Source organism: Clupea harengus, chromosome 16 (genome assembly GCF_900700415.2).
Source record: "Clupea harengus chromosome 16, Ch_v2.0.2, whole genome shotgun sequence".
NCBI classification, from domain to species: domain Eukaryota; kingdom Metazoa; phylum Chordata; class Actinopteri; order Clupeiformes; family Clupeidae; genus Clupea; species Clupea harengus.
This window is the reverse complement of record NC_045167.1, coordinates 26,498,721-26,525,901: the sequence shown is the minus strand read 5'-3', so window position 1 is coordinate 26,525,901 and position 27,181 is coordinate 26,498,721. Positions and strand designations below refer to the sequence as shown.

Here is a 27,181-nt window from a genome sequence, read left to right as displayed (position 1 = left end):
TGTGTGTGTGTGTGTGTGTGTGTGTGTGTGTGTGTGTGTCTGTGCGTGTTTGAGTGTGTGAGTGTGTATCTGTGAAAGTGTGTGTGTGTTTGTGTATGTATGTATGTATGTATGTATGTATGTATGTGTGTGTGTGTGTGATGGAAAATCAGAGTGATAAGAAGTGTTTACTGGTGGATTGAGAGTGGCCCTTTACATTTTTGGAGCATGATAAGTCACTGTCGCTGTCAACTTTCACTGATAGCAACAAAGTATTTGGTGTTGTGATACTCACTTTAGTTTCTCCAGTTTACAGTTAGGATCCTCCAGTAGAGAAGAAAGATGCTTCACTCCTGAGTCTCCTGCTTTATTCCCACTCAGCCCCAGCACTCTCATGTGTGAGGGGTTTGATCTCAGTGCTGATGCAAGAGAACTGAAGCCCTCTTCTGTAATACTGCAGTTTGACAGGCTGTAGAGAGGAAAAGGTTAAACAAAATCCATTTTAGACAAACAATATGAAAAGGAATATGTGTTTGTAAGTATGTATGTATGAGTGTGTGTTTCAGAGTGTGTGTGTGTAAATGTGTGTGTGTAATAAAGATGGAAAATGAGAGTGATAAGAAGTGTTTACTGATGAATTAATAGTGACCCTTTACATGTGAAGAGCATGATAAGTCACTGTCGCTGTCAAATTCACTGATAGCAACTCAGTATTTGGTCTTGTGATACTCACTTTAGTGTCTCCAGTTTACAGTTGGGATCCTCCAGAAGAGAAGAAAGATGCTTCACTCCTAAGTCTCCTGTCTTACTCCCATTCAGCCACAGCACTCTCATGTGTGAGGGGTTTGATCTCAGTGCTGATGCAAGAGAACTGAAGCCCTCTTCTGCAATACTGCAGTCTCTCAGGCTGCAGACGGAAAAGGATTTTTTCCCCCCATTTTAGACAAAACATATGAAAACGAACATATATATATATATATATATATATATATATATATATATATACACAATACCGTTCAAAAGTTTGGGGTCACCCAGATAATTTCGTGTTTTCCATGAAAACTCACACTTTTATTCATCAAATGAGTTGCAAAATGAATAGAAAATATAGTCAAGACATTGACAAGGTTAGAAATAATGATTTCTATTTGAAATATAAATTTTGTTCTTCAAACTTTGCTTTCGTCAAAGAATGCTCCATTTGCAGCAATTACAGCAAATGGATTCACAGCATTCTAGCTGTTAATTTGTTGAGGTAATGTGTAGAAATTTCACCCCACGCTTCCTGAAGCACCTCCCACAAGTTGGATTGGCTTGATGGGCACTTCTTGTGTACCATACAGTCAAGCTGCTCCCACAACAGCTCAATGGGGTTGAGATCTGGTGACTGCGCTGGCCACTCTATTACAGATAGCATACCAGCTGCCTGCTTCTTCCCTAAATATTTCTTGCATAATTTGGAGGTGTGCTTTGGGTCATTGTCCTGTTGTAGGAGGAAATTGTCTCCGATCAAGCGCTGTACACAGGATATGGCATGGTGTTGCAAAATGGAGTGATAGCCTTCCTTATTTAAAATCCCTTTTACCTTGTACAAATCTCCCACTTCACCAGCACCAAAGCAGCCCCAGACCATCACATTACCTCCACCATACTTGACAGATGGCGTCAGGCACTCTTCCAGCATCTTTTCACCTATTCTGCGTCTCACAAATGTTCTTTTGTGTGATCCAAACACCTCAAACTTTGATTCGTCTGTCCATAACACTTTTTTCCAATCTTCCTCTGTCCAATGTCTGTGTTCTTTTGCCCATATCAATCTTTTCTTTTTATTGGCCAGTCTCAGATATGGCTTTTTCTTTGCCACTCATCTGGCCAGCATCCCAGAGTCGCCTCTTCACTGTAAACGTTGACACTGGCGTTTTGCTGGTACCATTTAAAGAAGCTGCCAGTTGAGTACCTGTGAGGCGTCTATTTCTCAAACTAGAGACTCTAATATACTTGTCTTCTTGCTGAGTTGTACACCAGGGCCTCCCACTTCTCTTTCTACTCTGGTTAGAGCCCGTTTGTGCTGTTCTCTGAAGGGAGTAGTACACACCGTTGTAGGAAATGTTCAGTTTCTTCGCCATTTTTCGCATGGAATAGCCTTCATTTCTAAGAACAAGAATAGACTGGCGAGTTTCACATGAAAGTTCTCTTTTTCTGGCCATTTTGAGAGTATAATCGAACCCACAAATGTGATGCTCCAGATACTCAACTAGCTCAAAGGAAGGCCAGTTTTATAGCTTCTCTCACCAGCAAAACAGTTTTCAGCTGTGCTAAAATAATTGCACAAGGGTTTTCAAAGGTTTTCTAATCATCCAGTAGTCTTCTAAGGCGATTAGCAAACACAATGTACCATTAGAACACTGGAGTGATAGTTGCTGGAAATGGGCCTCTATACACCTATGTAGATATTTCATTAAAAAACAGATGTTTCCACCTAGAATAGTCATTTACCACATTAACAATGTATAGAGTGTATTTCTGATTCATTTAATGTTATCTTCATTGAAAAAAACAGTGCTTTTCTTCGAAAAATAAGGACATTTCTAAGTGACCCCAAACTTTTGAACGGTAGTATATATATAAAAAATGTGTGTGTGTTTGTAAGTTTGTATGATTGTGTGTTTGAGAGTGTCCTTGTGTGAGTGTGTGTGTTTGTGTGTGTGTGTATGTGTAATAAAGATGGAAAATCAGAGTGATAAGTGTTTACTGGTGGATTAGTAGTGGTCCTTTACATGTGAAGAGCATGATAAGTCACTGTCACTGTCAAATTCACTGATATCAACTCAGTATTTGGTCTTGTGATACTCACCTTAGTTTCTCCAGTTTACAGTTGGGATCCTCCAGAAGAGAAGAAAGATGCTTCACTCCTGAGTCTCCTGCTTTATTCCCACTCAGCCCCAGCTCTCTCATGTGTGAGGGGTTTGATCTCAGTGCTGATGCAAGAGAACTGAAGCCCTCTTCTGTAATACTGCAGTCTGACAGGCTGTAGAAAGAACAGGAAAATATAATTTATTTTCTTTTAGACATTTTTTTCAATGAAAATAAAAAATAAATAAATGAATACATATATTTATACAGTATAGATATACATTATATGTGTGATTTTAAGTTTTTATGTATGAGTGTTCGTCTGTAAGTGTGTACGTTTGTTTGTGTGTGTGTGTGTGTGTGTGTGTAAGTATGTGGGTGTGTATGTGTATGTGTCTATGTGTTTGTAAATGTGTGCGTAACTAAGTGTGTGTGTGTGAGCTTAAGTAAGGTGTGTGTGTGTGTGTGTCTCGAAGTGTGTGTAAGTATGTGTGTTGGTGTGTGTGTGTGTGTGTATTAAAGATGGAAAATCAGAGTGATAAGAAGTGTTTACTGGTGGATTAATAGTGACCCTTTACATGTGAAGAGCATGATAAGTCACTGCCACTTACAAATTCACTGATATCAACTAAGTATTTGGTCTTGTGATACTCACCCTAGTGTCTCCAGTTTACAGTTGGGATCCTCCAGAAGAAAAGAAAGATGCTTCACTCCTTGGTCTCCTGCTTTATTCCCTCTCAGCCACAGCTCTCTCATGTGTGAGGGGTTTGATCTCAGTGCTGATGCAAGAGAATTGAAGCCCTCTTCTGTAATACTGCAGTCTTCCAGGCTGTAAAGAGAAAGAAGGAAAGACTCTATTAGATCAGCTGTGTGTTTGTGTGTGTGTGTGTGTGTGTGTGTGTGTGTAAGTGAGTGTGTAAATATGTGTGTGCGTGTCTGTAAGTGTGTATGTGTGTGTGTGTATGTGTGTGCAAGTGTGTGTGTATGTCTGTGTGTTCTTGTGAGTGTGAACGTGTGTGTGTGTTTGAGTCTTTGTGTTTTTAAGTGTTTGTGTGTGTGTGTAAGTGTGTGTAAGTGTGTGTGTGCAAGTGTGTGTGTGTCTGTATAAGTGTGTGTGTGTGTGTGTGTGTGGGTGTGTGTGTAGGTGTGTTTGTGTAATAAAGATGGAAAAGGACAGTGATAAGAAGTTTACTGCTGAATTAATAGTGACCCTTTACATGTGAAGAGCATTATAAGTCACTGTCACTGTCAAATTCACTGATAGCAACTCAATATTTGGTCTTGTGATACTCACTCTAGTGTTTCCAGCTTACAGTTGGGATACTCCAGAAGAGAAGAAAGATGCTTCACTCCTGTGTCTCCTGCTTTACTCCTTTCCAGCAACAGCTCTCTCATGTGTGAAGGGTTTGATCTCAGCGCTGATGCAAGGGAGCTGAAGCCCTCTTCTGTAATACTGCAGTTTGACAGTCTGTAGAGAAGAAAGGAAAATATAATGTATATCCTTTTAGACAAAAACAAATGTGATGAAATAAAATATATATATATGTTGTGTGTGTGTGTGTTTTTCTGTGTTTATGTGTGTGTAAGTGTGTGTGTGTGTGTGTCTGTCTGTGTCTGTGTGTTTGTAAGGATGTGTGTGTATGTGTGTGTAAGTGTATGTGTAAGTATGTGTGTTGGTGTATGTGTCTATAAGTGTGCATGTGTCTGTTTTGCGTAAGTGTGTGTGTGTGTGTGTGTGTGTGTATGTGTGTGTGTGTATATTTGTGTTTGTGTGTGTGTGTGTGTGTGTGTGTGTGTATAATGAAGATGGACAATCAGAATGATAAGAAGTGTTTACTCTGGGATTAATAGTGCCCCTTTACATGTGAAGATTATGATAAATTCACTGTCACTGTCAAATTCACTGATAGCAACGCAGTATTTGGTCTTGTGATACTCACCCTAGTGTCTCCAGTTTACAGTTGGGATCCTCCAGAAGAGACGAAAGATGCTTCACTCCTGAGTCTCCTGCTTTACTCCCATTCAGCCACAGATCTCTCATGTGTGAGGGGTTTGATCTCAGTGCTGATGCAAGATTACTGAAGCCCTCTTCTGTAATACTGCAGTCTAACAGGCTGTAGAGAGGAAAGGATGATAGTATTATACAAAATAAAGGTGAGTGGGATCAGTACTGCTTGTGAATGAAGTGCAGCTGGGAGTGTGAAGGTGACTGAGGCTGTAGCGGAGCTGTGTGAGATTAAAGTGGAAAAGGGGAGGGGGGGGGGGGGGGGGGTGTGTGGCCGGAGCAGGGTTCAGCACAGACGTGACACAAGATCCTATTGACTGTTAATTAACTGAATTTAAGGATTTGGGTTTTAGTACCAACCCACGTTAGGAGAAAAGATATCTGAGTCACCTAGTCATCCAGATTTTCCATGAAACACTTTGTGATATTGTGATTTCATTCTAAACATTTTATTTCCATTTGAGCGTTTGTTCCAAAATGTACTTGGTATTAGTTTTGTAAATTGAGACAAATTCTGCCGTTCGTTCAGTGAGCTTTTATCATTGAAAGGGAGGATCTTGGTGGGTATCTTTCTCCATATTTTTCAACACATTTTTGTTTGAGAATATTCCGTTGTTAATTTTCACCAACTGAAGCACAGAAATAGACTATGGCTTCTTCCTCGAAATACTTTAAGTTGGACGCCTGCTGCTATTCACTCCGGTGGTGCTAGCCCAAAATGACCTGAGCAGAATGCTAGCCTGGAAACCCTTTATGCTGAAGTGAGTAAAATGAACGCCGCACTGCATACAGTCACTTCGGATTGTGTCAACGATCAAAGAAACCACTGCTGAAATGAAAAGTGCTGTAAACGCTGCAAGAACGGCTGACTGAGGTGCAATATCTGACATTGAGGACACCACGCAGCAACTGGTCAGCAACCGCAAGCTACACAGCAAGCTCATAGACACACTGTGGAACCGTGTGGAGGATTTAAAAAAGAAAAGCCGTCGCAACAATGTGAGACTGCTAGGTCTATTAGAGGCTACCGAGGGGAACAACATCAATGAAAAGATCTTGTCATCTTTTTTCCCCCAGTCTGCCCCTGATCAAATCTACAAAGAACAACCTGAACTTCCCCAGCCTGAGGTACTGCACACAAACACAACAGTGTCTAAAGCAGCTGAAGACAGAGATCTGGTATGGAAGCTGGCCAGAAATGTAATTGGGAATCAGCAGCATGTCCCTGCATGGTCTGCATTCAATGCCTTCACGTCAGACACTGCTTGTTCAGTAGCCAGTGTACTCTACATGCCCTTCATAAGAGAATCAGCCTCAAATTTGTCCACCATCTATACATCTATGAAACGACTTGTACAGCTTGCTGCAGAACTGGAGAACAAGAACACCATATTCTTGTGACTGCAGACCTTGATATTTATAGTAAAGCTCAACAGATCTTGTGGAGCAAACCACCGCTCTTACAAGGAAAGATCACAATGAGAATGGGAGGTATGCATATCACGATGGCTTACCTTGCAAGCATCGGAAAGATGTATGGCGATGGGGGACTCTTTAACATACTAACTGAGTCAGATGTGTATGCAGAGGGAACAGCTCGACAGTTGCTTCAAGGGAAACAGCTGGCAAGAGGAGTGAGGAGCATAAAGTTAGTCTCTGAGGCCCTGTTTAGGCTCTTCTGGAAAGCCATGCAATCATGGCTTGAACAACAAGGGCTATGTGCAATGACTGAAGCACAAGAGCAACTCCTACGAGATGTACAGCATGCATTTCATGGTAATGACAAGGCCACTGCTCAACTGCTCATCGGTGAGACTGAACTCCATCAGATCCAGAAGAGAATCCAGATGTTCACAAATGAGGGAGTTAAGCAATCAGCAACCTTTGCATACAGGAGACGAGAGAGACATACGGATCACTGTTTGAAATGTGGAAGAATCTACACTGCCTAAACTCTCAAACCATTTGCTGAAACAGACAAAGAGATTGAATATACGTACATTTGCAGAATATATGGAAAAAACACATTGTAGACGAGTAAGCCTTCTTTAGAAAGAGACAGAGGATAGGAGCATCCTGTCTCTTTCTAAGGAAGGCTTAGTCGTTTACAATGTGTTAGATGTATCCAGGTGGCTCTCTCCGTTATTTTGACTGTGGTAGATGTTGACAGTAGCACTTTGTATGGTCTGTCCCACTTGGGCGAGTTGCAGTGTTTTCTTTTGAGGCTGTTGATTAGGACATGTTCCTGTGAAGCAGAGTTCTGAGAGCATTTTGCTAATTCACATTTTTGCCATATATTCTGCAAATGTACGTATATTCAATCTCTTTGTCTGTTTCAGCAAATGGTTTGAGAGTTTATGTCCTCTACAGTTTTCCAAGGCCGGCCCACTGGGACAAAAGTCCAGCTACAAAGGGGATTCTTTGCCTTGGCAATTTTTCGTCTCAAACCTGGTGAAGAAAACTACACTGTCCAGTGGGGTAAAAGAGCCTAGTGGATACTGGGATGGAGGGGTGGTCCTATCTCTGTGAAGTCATGGGGAGTTACAAGGGGAAAATGAAACAATGTGTGAAACTTTTGATAATAACTGTACTGCTCTACATTTTGGGACTGTTAACCTATTGATCACACTTTCCACAAAAAGACTGTTTACATTTTCCTGCCCAGTAATATTCAACCGCCGATGTGTTCTGCAGGATGCCTGATGGGGAACAGGGCCTTCAAGGACACATCAAAGAGGCCTTGTTCAAATGTTATCTGAAGCCTAGGCGAGCTAATGACACACACACACAGTTGACACCCACTATGTTGGCCTACAAATGCAAAGTATACAAATGTGTGATGAGAAATATGATGACATTTTAAATGATTGACTTATGATGATATGGAGTGATGCTAGGTAATGAGCTCTTTTCCGAAAATCCATGTGATGAAGCTTAGAGTGATGATTTTGAGGTTATCCATTGAAATTGATAATTGACGAATTAAGAAAGATGATTTGTGATTTTGATTTTTGATTTTGATTGTGATTTTGAATTATCCATTGAAACTGATAAAAGGAGGGACTGATGGAGATAATTTCCAAGCACTGTCCAAGAATGTATGAATCAAGTGCCTTTTATTATTAATTACCTTATATGAATCATGTACTTATGTAAGCAGGAACATGGCTTTTCTGTGTTTCTGCGTGTGTGTAACTTAGAATATTAGGTGCCACTTAGTCTGCATATGTACAAGAGCATGTTTAGACCAGAGGTGATAAGAAGGGTCGAACTGTGCTTCTTCCGACCTTGTGCAAAACTTTCATCCTTGCCTCAGACGTCAGAAATCCACCACGTGGTTATCCCTGCTGAACGCTAAACTTCTGTCTATATAAACCTTGTGCGATGTGTTTAATATTGCTTCACTTTCAGCCTTGTGCTTGGAGTGAGCCCGATTGCAATTGTTGTTGTTGTTTGTCTAATAAATATACTTAAATGCAGCTCCGGAGTCCTGAGGTAACTAGGGTGAATTTTCACCCATCACATACAGAAGATAATGGAAGCTGTGGAGCAGAAGCAGAATCCCTTTGACCTTTGACCTTGATAACATTCCTGAGGAACTGGGACCCCCACCTGACGTGGACTCTTATTCCGCCCCCACACCTCAAGCCTGTGTTTTGTTAACACACACTACATTGCACACTGCACATTGCACATTCACTTTTGCACTCCTGCCCTGCTTTTTGTATTGTAGTACTTATTGTGTTTGTGTAGTACTTATTGTGTTTGTATGTTTTATGTTCACTGTATGCACCTATACACCAGAACAAATTCCAGGTAGGTGTAAACCTACTTGGCAATAAATACTATTCTGATTCTGATTCTGACGGAAGCATAAGGAAGACAACAAAAGCTGACCTTGCTAAGAGATTGGAGTCTGGCGTTGAAGAGACACAGCAGCTGATCTTGCTAAGGGATTGGAGTCTGTCGTTGAAGAGACACAGCAGCTGACCTTGCTAAGAGATTGGAGTCTGTCGTTGAAGAGACACAAAAGCTGACCTTGCTAAGAGATTGGAGTCTGGCGTTGAAGAGACACAGCAGCTGACCTTGCTAAGAGATTGGAGTCTGGCGTTGAAGAGCACAGCAGTTGCCTAATGTTGAAGAACCATCAGCATACATCATTGATGGCATGGCTCTTCTACAGAGTGTCCATGACTCAGGCTTTCAGACTTTCAATGACCTGGGCGAGTGTGTCTGGAAAAAGGTCACAACTTTAATGGGAGAGGGAGGCCTCAGATGTGCTGTTTTAGTGTTTGACAGATATGACCATCAACACTCAGTCAAAGATTTTGAAGAAGAGGAGCCATCCAAACCAGCAGACAAACACATATTATCACAGGACAAGCAAGGGTTCCAAACTACAGAAAATACCTGAAGATGAGTGGGAACAAGGCTCTATGTAGCTTTGTCAGCAACTATATCACCAGTGCTGGGCCAAAGAGAATCACTTCAGAGAACACTGTCATCTTGGCAGGTGGCTTTGAAAATGGTGAGGATGTCAAGAGGGTTAGCAAGTCAGGCATTGACTGCTTGACAGACCTTTACAGTGACCAGGAGGAGGCTGACACAAGACTGGCGTCACGACTGCCTGGCTCAAGGTAGCCCTGACATTAAAATGGGTCCACCACACCGTAGCGATTAGATAAAATGGGTTTATTTACATAAGTATAAACAATTAGCATAATGTGTTAAAAGGAAAGTGTCATGCAATGTGTCTAGGGGTAATCAAGTAAATAAACAATAGTGTAAAACATGACGAGGACGGAGCAAGTATTCAGTATTGAGTTCGGTAGTCGGACGTCTTTCCCCAGGCTCTCACCATTGGAACAATCCACAGACTGCAACGCAGAAGTCAAGAGCAGAGAGAGGCCGTCCATAGCAAACCCCAACCTCTTATAGACAAGCCCATTATCTGTTAGGCACTCAGATCCCTGTAGGATAGACAGACAAGCAACAGCCGTACCACAAAAGGGGCGCAGCCCCAGGCCTGATTAGTAGGGCTGTAACAACTGGTGTTACATGCAATACACCTTGCACAGTCAAATTCTCGTCTCATTGTGAAATGTGATGATACAGATGTACTGGTTTTGCTTGTGTACTATTCGAGCAAAGGGATGTTTGGATCCCCAGCAGTGTTCATGCATTCTGGACATGGCCTAAAGGTCAAATTTGTCCCAGTCTGTTTGATCGCTCAGAAAATAGGAGCAGCTATATGTGAGTGTTTACCTGCATGCCATGCCCTCACAGGTTGCGATACCACAAGCAGCTTGTACAGAATTGGGAAGACCACTGCCTTTACAAGACTAAAGACCCATATGAGTGAGTTAAAGGATACGACCAAGTTTGGACTATCTGAAAGCCTGGAACAAGCTTTGCCTGTGGCAAGAAAGTATGCCCTCCTCCTGTATGGCAAAAAGAAAAAGGAGGGTGGACATCCTTGTACAAACCTGGATGAACTGAGGACTATATCTGAAGTAGGGAGTCGAACATTCCACTGACCAAATTGATTTATTTTTGTTCTTTCTTTTTTCTTTCTTTCTTCCCTTGGACTGATTGAATGAGTCCAGTTGATAGTTGGAGGCTTTTATTGTGTTACTGGGTTCTATACTTAAGAGAATAGGTTTAGGTTGACCAGTTTGGTCATGTTTGTTCACTTGAAAATTGAAGACATTTTCATTATAATGCCATTTGTGCATTAGATTGATTTTTTTTTTAGTTGAATGTTGAGCCTACGCCCCTAATTATTGACACCTGGATTGATTGATTGGTATGGAACACAAAGGGTTAAGTTTCTCCTAACCTGTGTTAATTAGAAGGTGATTAAGTACTAGACAAAGGCATTGGGCATTGTGTTTGGTAGAGAGCCTGTTGTGTTGAAAGTTGGAAACTTTAGAGACGCTAGCAGGCACATGGTTTTTCAATTGCATCTATTTGTTTTAGTTGCATCAATATGTTTTAGTTGTAATAGTTGCATCAAGTTGTATCGTTTACTTTATCATTTATATTTTGTGACAACTCCTACGTTTATTAAACAAACTGAACTATTGAAAACTCCTACGACGTCAAGATGGAAGTGACTTATTAAAGGACACTACACTTTGTAATGGTACACATGCCTTCATTTAAGAAACACATCTTAAGGATGATGAGGCCAAAACATTTAAAAGAGACTGGGTAGGGCAAGTTTAATATAGCTCCTTTTCCAGGAGTTCTTATTCTGGTTCATAAGAGGCTGAAACTCTCAGGCTGGGTTGCACCAACAAGGATTAACTCTTGAACTAGGTCTAAACCAGGTTTGTTTTTTAATCCAGTTGCACCAAACTTTAAACCTAGTTTAACCTTAGTTTACAAATCTGTTGCACCAGTCATTTTAAACCTAGTCTAAACCTGGATTAGCATTTATATTTAAACCACCCCTGGAGGAGGTTTATCTCCGTTTTATTGACAACAAATTATAGCCTACTTTCGTCATTTTTGTCACGTTATTTCTGCAACTAACGGCGTTGGGCAGAGTGATAACTTACTTGGGGTGGCAGCAATTATTGTAACCTGCTACTCATAATATTTACACCCTATTTACCTGTTCACAGTCACAGCAGTACATAATCAACACAACGATTATAAGCTAGCGACGTCATCTAGTTCGTAGTAATTTACTTGCAGCTTCTGTGGCTGTACTGTCATCTAATACGCCGTCATCGTCGTAGGGGTTGGGTAGGGGGAAATCTGCTGCGGGATCATATCTATTATCTTCTTTGACAGAGGATCCGTAGTCATTGGTGGTGGTCCTCCGCCAGTTTGAAATTGACCGCCGCATCTTTTTTGGCTTTAGCCTTGAGGTTTTTCCAACAGGCTTTCAGTTGTGCCCTGTCCCTCGTCTCTTTGATACTGGTAGAGCCATTGAAGCGCTCAGCTAACTGGACCCAGTTCCTCTCCTTCTTCTCTAGTGTACTGCTGTCAGTCCTCATATCCTCAATTGTAACCCCAAACTCCTCCATCAACTCGGTCAGCAACATCTTTTCAAATGTTGAAAAGTTTGACCCTCTTTGACGTGCCATAATAGCTAGCTAGCTGGCTAAAGTAACTGTGTTTATTAGCTATAGCCGCTGTAGTGGTAGGCTAAACGGTAACTAACGGTGTCAGTAACGGCATTTATTCAACAAGCAGCTAGTTTAGGAAAAAGATCGGATTCGTTTATTTAGGGCTATTTAGTTCCGTATTTGTTAAACATACATTGTGAATTTGTTTACATTTCGTCGGAATCCATCATGGCGGACATTGAACATAAACTAATCCTGTTTTAACCCTTGTTTAAACTAGTTTAACTAATCCAGGGTTAAAATTAAGATGTGCAACACAACGCTGATTAATTATAAACCAGTTTAAACCTGGATTTACTAAACCTAGATTAACTCTAAGCCAGGATTAATTTAATCCATGTTGGTGCAACCCAGCCTCAGTGGCAAAGGAATCTAAAGATGGCAATGGAAGAATGATATGTCTTGAAACCATCATATATGGAAGACCAACTTATATGTTATTTTGTATTCTGACCTTCCTTTTTCTGTACACTGTACCTTATGAGCTATGTACCATGTATGTTAATAAATAAAAACTTTAATTGCAAAAAAAAGAAAGGAAGGATCTTCAAGTCTATGTGTGTCTGAAGAGTTACATGAAAATTTGAAAAAGTGTATAAGAAATATTGTCTGTCAGTAACAATGTGGATATTTTATCCAGAAATGACACAGTACAAATTATCCCACAGAACTCATTCTTAGGGAATACTGAAGAATCTAAATGTCTTACCTGAGTGTCTCCAGTGCACAGTTTGGGTTCTCCAGTCCGCTACAGAGTTCTTGGACCCCAATATCTCCAATTCTGTTGTCACTGAGATCCACATTTTTCAGTTTTGAAGATGGTTTGCTGAGTATACATGCCAGTGCTGTACAGCTCCTTTCAGTGAGCCCACAGCTATCGAGACTTGAAGAGAAAACAGCCACCAGTGACTATAAGCTCAATGAAAAGGACACTGCTGCCGTCTGTATATTAGTGTTGTGTTTCTAAACCAATAAAAAAATCAGACCAAATTTTATTTCCTGTATCAAAAGCTGGGTTTCCATCTAACTCATTTGCATCTTTTATGCGCATTCATGAAAATTCAGCTAAACAAAATGTGAATCAATGCACTTTCATCATCTGTGTTATGCAAATTCAAAATGGACATTCTCCTCATTAAGGAAGGAGTTGTGAACAGCTGTGGGATCACAACATAAAGTTGTCAGGGCAACTTTAACAGGAAAAAGTAAATATAATCAGTCCCCCCAGGATTTCGCGGGCCTTTTTTGTGATAGTTGCGGCCTAAAATTCCTGATTTCGCGGGAGCTTTTCCAAAAGGTTGCGATGAAAGTTGCGGTGTTTTTTAGTTGTTTGTTGCAATGAAATTGCGGGAGCAAGTGAAAGTTGCGATAAAAAAGTTGCGAATTTCCCTCTTTGTAATTATAATTGAGTTATTGGTTGAAAAATAAGTAATTAATAAACAAACATTCATTAAAGAACAAAACCATTGATAAATGCCCCCCTAAATAACCTTACCAACATGCCAAAACAAAAGATTACCAGGACTACACAAATTTAGCAAAATAGGCTGTTCTGCCCTCTGCTTATTTAGGCCAGCAAATGTATGCTTGTATTGTTGTTATAGAAACGAACAGAAGTATAGTATTGGACTTTTACTTTGACATCATTAAAATGTTCGTCTCGTGAGAATGGCAACAGCTGTTAGACAGTTATCTACAAACATATGCTAGTTACGTATGCTCATGGTAAACCTTGTGTTATGCTTTCCCTCACACCCTCGAAAACAATGACTACGTGTTTTGACTGTTTCATACTGTGATAAACATGGTTAAGTGACCTAAATATTATTTCCATGAACTGTGTTAGTGTTAATTGTTAGTAAAATATAGCGATATAGCCAGCTGTGCTGTAATCTGTTGTTGCTCTGATTCTTGATGTAACGAGTATAATAGTAACTTGCTGTGTTTAGTATACCTTCTAAGTATTTTCTGTATTACAGTTTCACTCATAAATTTCTGTGTCACTGATCTGTTTGTCTGACGTCCTTCCTGCGTTTCTGCCGTTCTCATTCTATGCAGATGAATCTGTTTTGCTATCCTTGTTGATTTATTTTATCCGTATAGGTGTTTATGTTGTTCAATTTCATATATTAATTTGAAGTCGTCCAATTTCAAGTTATCCATTCTTCAACACTAGCTGCTACCTTATCTTCAAACAGAAAGTAATGTTAAATCTCCATGGCAACAGCTCTCAGGGGTTTGGGAAATAATCGGATTCATTGCTTCCTTCATTATTCACAGCAAAATAAATAATTTTCATTACATTTCATTGATGTATTACCAAACTCTATGTAAAAAGTTGCGGTGATGTGTTAAAATTGCAACGTCGCGCTGAATTCGCGGCGAATAGTTAAATTCGCGTGAATTGGTGCGATCGCAACATCGCAACTTCCTGGAGGGTCTGTATAATGCAACAAATGCAAATTCATTTCGAACCCATTTAGTCAGGGTTTATTATTTGAATGGTCAAAATGTGCATTAAATACTTGGATGGAAACCCAGCTAGTGTCATTACCCCCTTCCTTTCTGAGAATACACACTGCCACCATACTTACTGAGCCTCATGAGATTCCTCCACTACTGGCTGAAGCCTGAGGAAAGCTTCATCAGATCTGATGTACTTCTTCAAGTCAAACACATCCAGCTTCTGTTCTGATGTCAGCAGCACAAACACTAGAGCTGACCACTGGGCGGTTGAGAGTTCAGCTTCAGAAAGTGTCCCAGCACTCAGGAAGCTCTGGACCTCTTCCACTAAGGAGTGATCATTGAGTTCATTCAGACAGTGGAAGAGGTTGATGACCCTTTCTGATGAAGGAACATCCCTGATCTTTTCCCTAATGTAACTGATTGTTTCTTCATTGCCCATCTGATTTTGTCCTCTCTGTAGTAGGCCATGCAGAAGAGTCTGGTTAGACTCCAGAGAGAGGCCAAGAAGGAAACGGAGGAATAGATCAAAGCGTCCATCTTCATGCTCCAAAGCTTTGTCCACGGCACTCTTTTGTAAGATGATCATGGATTTGTGTACTGATCTCATTTTCGGAAACTTAAAGACTGTTCTGAGGGCTTGCTTATGAGAAATTAGGTCTTTCCTTTTCATTATTAACATCAGAAGAGCATACAAAGCTGCAAGATACTCCTGGACACTTAAATGTATGAAGCAGAACACTTTTCCTTGATGAAGCCCTGATTCTTCTCGAAAGATCTGGGAGCAGATGCCAGAGCATACTGCTGCCTCTCTGACATCAATGCCAGACTCTTTTAGGTCTTCTTCATAAAAAATCAGATTACCCTTCTCTAACTGTTCATATGCCAACTTTCCAAGACCAAGGATAACTTTCTGGTTCCACTGTGGATCAAGGTCATGCACATTTTCAAATTTTAGGCTCCTCTGTTTGGTTTGGAAAATAAGGAAATATGTGTACATCTCTGTCAAAGTCTTTGGAATCTGTCCACCTCCTGAAGAGCCAAGAATTAGCCCAAGAACAGTAGCAGCAATCAAGCAGAACACTGGTATGTGGCACATAATGTGGAGACTCCTTGATAATTTGATGTGAGAAATGACTTTGCTGACAAGATTCTGATCACTGATCCTCTTCCTGAAGTACTCTTCCTTCTGTGGGTCATTGAACCCTTGTACCTCTGTGACCCGGTCAACAGACTCAGGCGGGATTTGATTGGCTGCTGCTGGTCGAGAGGTAATCCAAAGTAAAGCAGAGGGCAGCAGATTACCCTTGATGACATTTGTCAGGAGTACGTCCAATGAGGTGATCTTTGTCACATCAGTCAAACTTTCATTTTTCTGAAATTCTAGTTGGAGTCGACATTCATCCAGACCATCAAAGATGAACAACACTTTGTACTTCCCTTGGCTGGGAAAAGTTAACTGCTTTATTTCTGTGAAAAAGTGGTGGAGGAGATCCATCAAAGAGAGCTGTTTTTCTCTCATGAGGTTGAGCTCCCTAAAAAGCAGTGGAAATATGAAGTGGATATCCTGGTTTTCTTTTCCCTCTGCCCAGTCCAGGATGAACTTCTGAACTGAGACAGTTTTACCAATGCCAGCAACTCCTTTTGTGACAACACTTCTGATTGGTTTGACTTGGCCAGGTAAGAGTTTAAAGATGTCACTGCATCTGATTGATGTCTCCTGTCCAGCTGGTCTCTTGGATCTTGACTCAATCTGTCTGACTTCATGCTCTTCATTTACTTTTCCACTTCCTCCCTCTGTGATGTACACCTCTGTGTAGATCTTTTCTAGAAGAGCAGAGCTTCCTTGTTTGGGTATTCCTTCAAAAACACTCTGGTACTTGTTCTTGAGATTTCTTTTTAGTTCAGTCTGACAAACTACGTCCAGCTCATCTATTTCAAATATACAAAATAAAACATAATAATGTTTTGCTAGCCACTGACACTGAGGACAAACAATAGCTGTTTCTTTTTTTCCTAATTTTAGTTAATTTATGCAAAAAAATGCAAATGTGAATAAAGGAAGAATTCTTACTTTCTTGCAGTTTGTCAGCGCGATCTTGCTGCTCCATATTCCTAAGGAAGTGCAGTGCCATCTTCAGAGCCGCTTCTCTGGCTTCACTCTCATCCTCCTCTTTACTCTCGAAGTTTTCTTGGTAATCTGGACTCAGCATCCTCTTGAATCTCTTCAGCTCATTCTTCACAAAGGTGATGATCTTCTCCTCTAACACCTAAAGCACAAATATCTGGTTACGGTCTGCAGTGCATTGCATTACAGAGCACTGATAGACTACTTACATTAATTATCTTAACGTTTGTCTGTCCAAAATATTAAATATTAACTCCCACTAACAGCCCACTTTATCTTTTTAATATATTTGTTGAACGTGAACTGTATCCTCTTATCCTGGTAAAGTACTGATCCTTCTCTAAAGATCTGGGTGATAATGCCAATGTGTACTGCTTCTCTGACATCGATGCCAGTCAGGTCTTCTTCATGAAAGATCAGACTGCCCTTCTCTAACTGGTCATAGGCTAACCTCCCAAGAGCAAGGAGACAGCAGTGGATTCACAAGGTACTCTAACCATCGCTGGCTGTTCTCTTGTGTGCAGTGGATTCACTGGTACTGTAACCATCGCTGGCTGTTCTCTTGTGTGCAGTTTTCTCCATTGCTGTGAACTAAAAACTACACACCTAAACTTCCACTGCTGCCTGAAACTCCCTCCTTAATACATTGCAAATGTTTACAGAGGAGGCTAAAGAGGGCAGTATGTAAATATACACTTTGCCATTCAAAAGTTTGGAATCGTCCAGAAAATGACACATTTTCCATTAAAATGATTTGTTTGTTCATCAAATAAGTACTGGAGTAGCAGGTAATAGGTTGAGTATGAAGTATGAGCGGCATGACTTTTCTCAACTGTTTCTGGCTAATTTGACCCAAGGGTTCAAAATCTCAATGTTTCGAAATCTCCAGTTCTCGCTCTAGTGTTCCTGTGTCTGGTCCCCCGCCCCCCCCAGAAGACATTATTATTCTGAGCCTTGTGTTCATTGGACATTATATTTCTGAGCCTTTGTCAGGTCTGTGCTCTGTTTTTGTTCCGTGCTTTTACTTTGTTTCCCCTTCGTCCTTTTATGTTACTTCCTGTCTGCCATTATTCCCTTCCTGTGTCTAGTCCTTGTACTTCCTTGTTCCTGCCATGTGCTCCCTTGTTGTTGTCCGTGTCTCCACCCCTCACCTGTTCCCAATTATCACCCTGTTTGTTTGCCTGATTTGTTTCTCCTGTGTCTCGTTAATTCCCCTTGTTTAGTTCACCTGTTTCCCATTACCTGCTTTTCCCCCTTCAGTTTTTGTTCGGTGAGAGATTCTGTTCTGTTTAGTTGTGTGCGTCTATGTATCCTTTCTCTACCGTGCTTCCGTGTTTTGATGTTTTTTGCTTTGCCTGTTTTTGGACTCCTGAGTGGGATTCTTCTGTGTTTCTGTGTGTTTTTTTTTAATAAAGTTCTTCCCTGCATCTGGTCTGCAATTGGGTCTCTACCCTCCGAATCATGACAGCCTTGTGTTCATTCAAATCAAATCAAATCAAACTTTATTTGTACGGCGCATTTCATACAAGGAAGTAACACAATGCGCCTCACAGTAGGAAAGAAAAGGGGGGGGGTTTACAAACACTTGTAAAAAAAAAAAACACAGAGATTTTCAAGAGATAAATGAATAAAATAAAATAAACGTACTAACCGCACTGGCACCGTAAAGGACTACTCAGCACGGTCATCGTCAAACTAAGCTGCTGGGGGGGGGGGGTTACAAACACTTGTAAAGAGACACAGATAAGTAAATAAATAAATAAATGTTACATTAATGTTAAATAAATACATTTTACAAGTTACAAAACACTTATAAAAAGACACAGATTTTGCCAGAGATAAATGAACAGGAAATTACGTACTAACCGCACTGGCACCATAAAGGACTGCTCAGCACAGTTATCGTCAAACTAAGAGACAGCTGCTGGGGGGGGGGGGGGGGTACAAATACTTGAAAAGAGACAGAAATAAGTAAATAAATAAATGTTCCATAAATGTTAAATACATTTTACAGTGAGTGATAAGCGAGATCAAAGAGGTATGTCTTAAGTGCATGTTTAAAGGTTTCAACCGTTTCGGCCATTCTTAGGTATTCTGGCAGAGTGTTCCAAAGGTTGGGGGCATAGAAACTAAAAGCTGCTTCCCCATGTCTCTTTGTCCTGGCTTTTGGAACTGTTAGAAGTTCAGTGCCGGAGGACCTCAGGGATCTACTGGGTGTGTACCTTGAGAGCATGTCTGTTATATATTCAGGTGCATGACTATGGAGTGATTTATAGACTAGTAGGAGAACCTTGAAATCTATTCTAAAACTAACAGGTAGCCAGTGCAGTGATTTTAATACTGGTGTGATGTGCGCTCTCCGTCTTGTTTTAGTGAGGACTCGTGCTGCTGCATTCTGTATTGTTTGTAGTTGACTAATGGCTTTTTTTGGTAGACCAGACAAAAGCGAGTTACAGTAGTCTAGCCTGCTCGTGATAAACGCGTGCATCAGTCTTTCGGTGTCAGCCTGAGCGAGAAACGGTTGCACCTGAGCAATGTTTCCATAAGTGATAAAAAGATGTTTTAATTATATTTTTGATATGGGTTTCAAAATTGAGATCTGAGTCAAGTATGACGCCTAGGTTTCTGGCTTGGTGCTTGGTGTTAAGTGCTAGTGTTTTTAAGTGTGCAGTTAGTTTTTCTCTCTCGTTTTTTTCACCAATGACTAATACCTCTGTTTTATCTTGGTTTAGCTGGAGAAAGTTTTGTGACATCCATACATTTATATCAGAAATGCAATTTACCAAACAATCAATAGTGCTGTAGTTGTTGGGTGTTACAGAAATATAGAGCTGGGTGTCATCTGCATAGCTATGATAGTCGATGTTGTGCCTCCTAATTACACTACCAAGGGGTAGCATGTATAGACTGAAAAGTAAGGGCCCTAAAATGGATCCTTGAGGGACCCCACAGGTCATACAAATGTTTTTTGAGCTGTGGTCTCCGAGGGCGACAAAGTATTCCCGGCCAGTTAGATAGGTCCTAAACCAGTTTAGGACCGGACCAGTGAGGCCAACCCAATTTTCAAGTCTATCAATAAGGATATTGTGATCAACAGTATCAAAGGCTGCGCTCAGATCCAGAAGGGCCAAGACAGATAGTTTTTTGGAGTCAGCATTTATCCTGAGATCATTTACAACCTTGACTAATGCCGTTTCTGTGCTATGATTGGAGCGAAAACCAGATTGGAAGGTGTCAAATGCACAGTTAGCATCTAGGAAATTATTTAACTGTTTAAAGACAATTTTTTCCAGGATTTTGCTTAGAAAGGGAAGGTTAGAGATGGGTCTAAAATTGTTTAGAACTGAAGAGTCTAAATTGCTTTTCTTCAGGAGGGGTCTCACCAGGGCAGTTTTAAGTTCTGATGGGAAAATACCTGTAAGCAGGGAACAGTTTATAATGGCTAGAATGTCCTTAGACACAGAGTCAAAGATGGTCTTAAAAAATTTGGTGAGAAGGGGATCAAGAGGGCATGTAGACGGCTTCAGTTGTGACACTACTTTGCTCAGCATTTCTATATCAGCCAGTGCAAAAAAGCTCATACTGTTACAGCATGGTGGAAGGGGATCAGAAAACAAGACATTTGGAATTTCTTGAGCAATATTTTTCCTAATGTTCGTTATCTTATCTCTGAAGAATGCTGCAAATTCCTCACATTTGGGGGTGGAAAAGAGACTATCATCTACTTTAGGTGCAGGATTTATAAGGCTGTCTATTGTTGAAAAGAGGACCCTGGAATTGTTAGAATTTGTAGATATCAAATTAGAGAAATGATCCTTCCTAGCATTTCTTATTGCTTTATTAAAGACTGAAAGTTTATCCTTAAAGATATCAAGGTGGACCTGTAGCTTGGTCTTTCTCCATGTACGCTCAGACCTTCTGCAGGATCTCTTAAGTTTAATCATTTCCTCATTTCTCCATGGAGCTTTTTGTTTGGCTAAAACCTTTTTTTGTTTCAATGGTGCTACAGAGTCAAGTGCTGTCCTTAATTTTGTATTTAGAGTAGTTACTAGATCATTAACACATGATGGCCCCGTATCTGGGTTTTTTGTACTAGTTATGTTCATCATTACTTTGAAATTCTCAGCTGCTGCAGAGTTAAGATAGCGTTTCTTAATAAAACATTCAGCACTATTTCTAACTTTAGGTACCAGTGCTGTAAAGAAAATACAAAAGTGGTCAGAAAGAGCAAGGTCACAGATAGACGATATAACAGTTGTAAGACCCTTTGTAATAACTAGATCAAGGGTGTGGCCACGGTTGTGAGTGGGTTCAGTGATGTGTTGTGTAAAGTCCATGGAATTCAAGAGATTCATAAAATCCCGGGCCTTTGAGTCGTTCCCATTATCAACATGTATGTTAAAATCACCAGTGATAATAATCTTATCGTAGTTTGTGTGTATAATGGAGAGTAGTTCTGAAAAGTCTGTTAGAAAAGTGGGACATTGCTTGGGTGGCCTATACACAGTTACTGTCAGAACAGGAGGCTGGCACTTTAGAACTATGGCATGATATTCAAATGAGGCAAAATCATCGAAGGAGATGCTCCTGCAGCACAGGGCATCCGTGGTTATGGTGGCTGTCCCGCCCCCTTTTTTACCTGTTCTAATGGACTGAAAAAAGCTATAATTGGGAGGGGATGCTTCAATAAGAGCTGCAGACCCATTTTTGTTTAGCCAGGTTTCTGTTAAAAACATACAGTCTAATTTACGTTCACATATAAGATCGTTAATGAGAAATGTTTTCCCTGATAGTGACCTAATATTTAGTATTGCCATTGAAATATTTTCTGGATATAGTGGCTCACAGGAAGGAGGAATATGCCGGGGTATAGATAGAATATTTGCTGGGCTTCTATTGTTTCTATTGTATCTATGGCCTTTGTTTTTAACTGTGCGTTGGGTAGAGATTAAAACTGGAATAGGATTATAGGCGCATGCCATAATATTATATGAAGCAGCCTGTTCTGAGGTAGTGGTGTCATATATTGCTCTGTAGAAAACATTGACAGATTCAGATTCATTTTCATAAACAGTGTTATTAGAGTTACTACCTGGGGGGCATGAGTCTGTGATGTTTTCTACAGGATGTCAGTGCCTTAGGGTGGTCTTCATGTTGTCCGACAGCAGACTGGCTCCGATCCGGTTTGGGTGGAGGCCATCATGCTTCAGCAGGCTGGGCCTCTCCCAGAACAGGTCAAAGTTGTTAACACAGTCAATGTCTAATGAAGCGCAGGTCGCTCGCAGCCAGGTGTGGAGGTTGAAAAGTCTTGACCATCTCTCAGCGCCTCTCCGGTAGGTAGGGAGAGGCCCAGAGATGACGATCCGTCTTCCTGTGTCCATGAGGGTAGTGAGGAGGGCTGTGAAGTCTGCCTTCAGGACTTCTGTCTGTCTTGCTCTGATGTCGTTTGTGCCCACATGTACAATTATGGTGCTGACCTTGGTGTAGCCGGCGAGGATGCTTGGGAGTCTACATTGGACATTATACTTCTGAGCCTTGTGTTTTACTGAACATTATTCTTCTGAGCCTTGTGTTTTACTGAACATTGAACTTCTGAGCTCTTATTTTCATCCCGTTTATTCTCCTATATATATATATATTTATTTATTTATTATACGGCTCTTCAGAATGTTCCAAAAACTTCCGTTGATTTTAATGGGCCACCCCAACGTTCGCAGGTCCGTCATTTCTTGATATTCACCGTTGTCATTGGCGGGTTTTGTGCTTCTAATTCACATCTTTCATATCATTCCGCAAGTAGTCATTTAACGTAACAGACTCATTGTAATTTGAAGTCAGCGAGTAACGGGTTGCTACGCAACACCTGAAACTTAAAAGTTATATTTGCGTGAAGAACTATTTTTCTTAGCGGAAATCACGAAACGGCAACAAAATCATTAAAAAGAGGTATTTTGGAGGAATGTCTTCTACTATTTTGACAAGTTACCGTATAATAAGCGGGATAAGGTATTGTCCGGCGGTCATTATCTAAAAATAAATCCCTTCAGGGTTAGGGTTAGGGCTGTGCGTCGGGGTCCTGTTCGTCCCGTCGGGATTTATTTTGAGATAATGACACCGGACTATACATTATCCCTTACATATATATATATTATTTGTTTATTCTCCTATTTCTCTTTCTGGCTGTTTCCACTCTGTCATATTGCACCTCTGAGTCCTGACGTCTGTGACACTCTCTTTATCTCCTGGTTAACGCTAGTATGTGTGTGTGTGTGTGTGTATGTGTGTGTGTCTGTGACACTTTCTTAATATCCTGGTTAACGCTAGTGTGTGTGTGTGTGTGTTTCTCTCTTTATCTCCTGGTTAACGCTAGTGTGTGTGTGTGTATGTGTGTGTGTCTGTGACATTTTCTTTATCTCCTGGTAACGCTAGTGTGTGTGTGTGTGTGTGTGTGTGTTTCTCTCTTTATCTCCTGGTTAACGCTTGTGTGTGTGTGTATGTGTGTGTCTGTGACACTCTCTTTATCTCCTGGTAAACGCTAGTGTTTGTGTGTGTGTGTGTGTGTGTGTGTCTGTGACACTGTCTTTATATCCTGGTTAACGCTAGTGTGTGTGTGTGTGTGTGTGCCTCTCTTTATCTCCTGGTAAACGTTAGTGTGTTTGTGTGTGTGTGCCTCTCTTTATCTCCTGGTAAACGTTAGTGTGTTTGTGTGTGTGTGCCTCTCTTTATCTCCTGGTTACCACCAGTTTGCACTGTTCTGTGAAGGGTGTTGTGCACACCTTGGTAAGATATATTCAGTAACAAAATTTCTTACATGTAATAACTTTGTGCAATCGGTAACACCTTATTTGAAAGTAAGTACCTTGGTCTGACCTTTTTCTTGTAACCTTATTTGAAAGGGTTGACATGAGAATGACATGACACTGTCATAACCATAACATGACATAACATGTCATAACATGCCTAATGATTAAACTTATATACATACAACTATAACTTTAATTATGGTCATCTTATTTTAATATAATACATTTACATTTGTCAGTAATTCCATACTTTTGAATGGTGGTGTATTTGATTGATTATGAACATATACTTACTAACTATACTACTAATTATGAACAGCATTATGAACAGCACTGCATTAAATGTCTGCATCAAACCTGGAATATGTGCTTCAGATCCCCATCTGGTTTACATTCCTCCATGTGGCTTCTGGGGATGGAAAATCAAAGTGAAGAAATATGGAGGGAACCTTTAAACATCAACAAAAGTACAGTTGACCCTGATTAAAACTACCCAGCTTGCTATTTGACATTTACACCCAAATCTGACTGACAATTCTTAAAAAAGGGGAAGCTGGAAGGGGAATGTTGGTATTTAAAGAAATATGACAAAGTATTTATAGAAAGGTTGTTTGTTTCTTGACCAAATATCTGGTTGTGACACTCTAAATCCACTGTTTGTGGACTTCCTGCTGTGTGCGTGTGTAACAATGTAAAAAATGAAGTTTCGTGCCTTTTATGAACTTCCCCAAATCTCTGTGTATATAATTTTTGCTGGTTCCACTACTGAGTTCAGTGTTGTTGCTAATGGGGCGATAATTGGTGTGACACACCTCAAGACTTTCCCTTGGTTGGAAGTCTGTTAAAGGGGTAAACTGGGTGTCTTTAATCCTCCGTTAACAAAATGAATTAGTATTGTGTATTTTTCAAAGTGTGTGTTTTTTTTGTGATATAAGATTGTCGTTTATCACCTCCGCTATTTGCATCGGGTTAAATATGCAAATTAGCGGCGTTAAAAGTTGTAAAAATTGTCTAGCCATTAAGTGGGTGCTAACTGGCTAATTCATTGTTGTAGATACCAGCATTGTGTTACCCTCGTGTGTGTGATCGCCCATTACTGCTGTGTTGCAGGTATGTTGAGCCTGACTGTGTTGTGAATATTTATACTTAAAACTGTCACTTATCTGTCATGTACTATGTTTATGTCTATGGTTGCATTTTTATCACTAATAATTAGGGCTGTGAAATGATTAAAGTTTTTAATCAGATTAATCACAGGTTTCTGTGGATTAATCATGATTAATCACATATTTTCTCGGTATATTTTTGTGAGAACAAAAAGATTCATGACAAAAGACAGATATATACATTTAACATGTTTTCTTTTTTTTATTCATAAAAAAAACAATGGTGCTGCAACTGAGCAGTTCTTTAGCAGTTATCTTTGCTATTCCATATGGAACATTAATATAATCTTCATCCTAAACAGAATTTGGGCTTCTTAGCCATTGTATGGTTGAATACAATTTTTTTCTTTTCTTTTTAAATCAAACAGAAATGATTTGGGCTTCTTAGCCATTGTTTTTATAGATTGTTTGAACATTTTTCTCTTTTTTTGTCAAACAACCATTAACCACACCATGACACAATCTAATGCCTCAAAATGCCCTTTTACAGTAGTCTAGCCGCGGCTATCATATTACGTGCACTGTCTATCCCTATAGTGGTCGTTTTGTCTTCAATTGCCCAGTTGCTTGCAACAGTTTGGAACTGTTGTGCACATGCCTCTGCAAAGTGGAGCTCTTCTGTTTTCATGCACGTTAGTGTAAACGACTTTAACTTCCATTTGATCTGATTAGATGTGCAGTTACACCCAGGTAGTTATCGTTACTCACAGAAGTCCAGTGATCCCCTGCCAGCGCCTGATGTTTCGTAGCAGCCAAGTCATTTTCCTTTTTTTTCTTTTCAGCTTCATACAGCTCGTGGATTTTTGTCATTATTGTGCGACTTTGCGGTGATTTGATACTCGAATCCCCCGTTGCCATTCGCACAACTTCGGTGAACCCCTCGTCCTCAACAATATTAATCGGTCTACAGCTTTTAGCAATCCATTTGGCAACTGTGCTAGTCAACTTGTCACAGGCACACTTAATGAGGGGCCTACGTTGTTCAGTGAGGGTGGTTTGGCGCATTCCACTTTAACTCCCCTCGCCGACCAACGCATGCATCGCGTTGAGGTGGTACTTATTGCTACGGTGAAACGATAACGTCTTCCCGCAGAGTGTGCATATCACTTTAGTTTTATTGAATGTTCCATCTTTGTTTTTTTGAAACACGAACTTCCCATTACAGCGGCCACTAATGCAGATTGGGCGGAATTGTGGGTATATTTGGAAGCTCATTTTGCGCATGCGTTAAATGCGTTAAAAAAATGAACTAATTAATCCTGTAATTTAATCATATTGCGTTAACGCGTTATTTTTCACAGCTCTACTAATAATTAATACACTATACGATCGCGTTTTACTACTAGTGTTGTAGACGGTAGGCTGTAATGTATGGAACGGTGGTTAGCCTGTGGTAGCCTACGTACATTTCATTTGTTAGCCCCTTGCTTGGAAGTCTGTTAAAGGGATACCAGCATTGTGTTAACCTTGTGTGTGTGATCGCCCATTACTGCTGTGTTGCAGGTGCAATAAACTGATGACAGATAACGTCCACGACTCCGCTGCATGTATCTTTGACCACACAGAGACATTTTATTTATAATTATTGTAGCGGGCTGGTTAGAGTCCGTTACACGTGGACAGTATACCTTTTAAGCATACACTTGACATGAGTCTGTTTCATGGACTTGCCTTGATGCATTTGTACCGTCTTCATTCTGGAAGTTGATGTGGCGACCCTCTGACCGGTCACTCTTCATGGACACACAAGTGGGCACAGGTGATGGAGGTCTATCACACAAAATAGCACCCATGATTTACTACAGAGGCATTTATCCATAATTACCTGACTATTCCTTCTTGCCTTGATCCATTTGTATCTTCATTTTGGAAGTTGATGTTTAATTAAATACAATTACAAAATATCCATGGAAGGCATCATTTCTTATTTTGATTTGGATATTTAAATTCAGCCATTGAACTGAACTGGCCAGAGTTTTAATGACGCTGCTGTGCACAAAAATATGAATATGAATTCTGGAATGCAAGAGCGTGGGAAATGTAGTTTTCTCTCCTCACTACTGTACACACATATCCTACAGCAGAACGTGGGAAATGTAGTTTTCTCATCTCAGTACTGTACACACATGTCCTACAGGAGAGCGTGGGAAATGTAGTTTTCTCATCTCAGTACTGTACACACATGTCCTACAGGAAAGCGTGGGAAATGTAGTTTTCTCATCTCAGTACTGTACACACATGTCCTACAGGAGAGCGTGGGAAATGTAGTTTTCTCCTGTATCAACTTGACTCAAAATCATCCATATAAAATAATACAACACATAAAACTGTGTGCATGCACAGTATACCTTTTTAAGCATACCCTTGACATGAGTCTGTATCATGGACTTGCCTTGATGCATTTGTACCATCTTCATTCTGGAAGATGTGGCGTTCATGTGACTGGTCACTCTTCATGGACACACAAGTGGGCACAGGTGATGGAGGTCTCTCCTGACGGACGTGTCTATCACACAAAATAGCTCCCATGATTTACTACAGAGGCATTTACACCCAAATCTGACTGACTATTCTTAACAAGGGGAAGCTGGAAGGGGAATGATGGTATTTAAATACAAGTAAAATATGACAAAGTATTTATAGAA

General features: G+C 40.4%; 1 protein-coding gene and 2 long non-coding RNA genes across 3 annotated transcripts; all 3 read right to left on the bottom strand.

Moving 5' to 3' along the window:
* Positions 1-398: 398 nt before the first annotated feature.
* Positions 399-2,884, bottom strand: LOC116224155. The gene is made up of 3 exons (XR_004165463.2): positions 2,834-2,884; positions 713-886; positions 399-448 (listed from the first exon to the last, which is right to left on the bottom strand). It is a non-coding gene; the product is annotated as an uncharacterized LOC116224155 (long non-coding RNA).
* Positions 2,885-3,626: 742 nt separating this feature from the next.
* On the bottom strand, positions 3,627-4,810 carry LOC116224165. The gene is made up of 3 exons (XR_004165470.1): positions 4,773-4,810; positions 4,127-4,300; positions 3,627-3,661 (listed from the first exon to the last, which is right to left on the bottom strand). It is a non-coding gene; the product is annotated as an uncharacterized LOC116224165 (long non-coding RNA).
* A 9,677-nt stretch (positions 4,811-14,487) lies between these two features.
* LOC116224164 (protein NLRC3-like) lies at positions 14,488-23,866 on the bottom strand. Its single transcript, XM_031583207.2, has 3 exons — positions 23,728-23,866; positions 16,514-16,709; positions 14,488-16,371 (listed from the first exon to the last, which is right to left on the bottom strand). The coding sequence occupies exons 1-3, from the start codon at positions 23,770-23,772 to the stop codon at positions 14,567-14,569; spliced, it is 2,046 nt and encodes a 681-aa protein (XP_031439067.1). The 5' UTR covers positions 23,773-23,866; the 3' UTR covers positions 14,488-14,566.
* Positions 23,867-27,181: the final 3,315 nt, after the last annotated feature.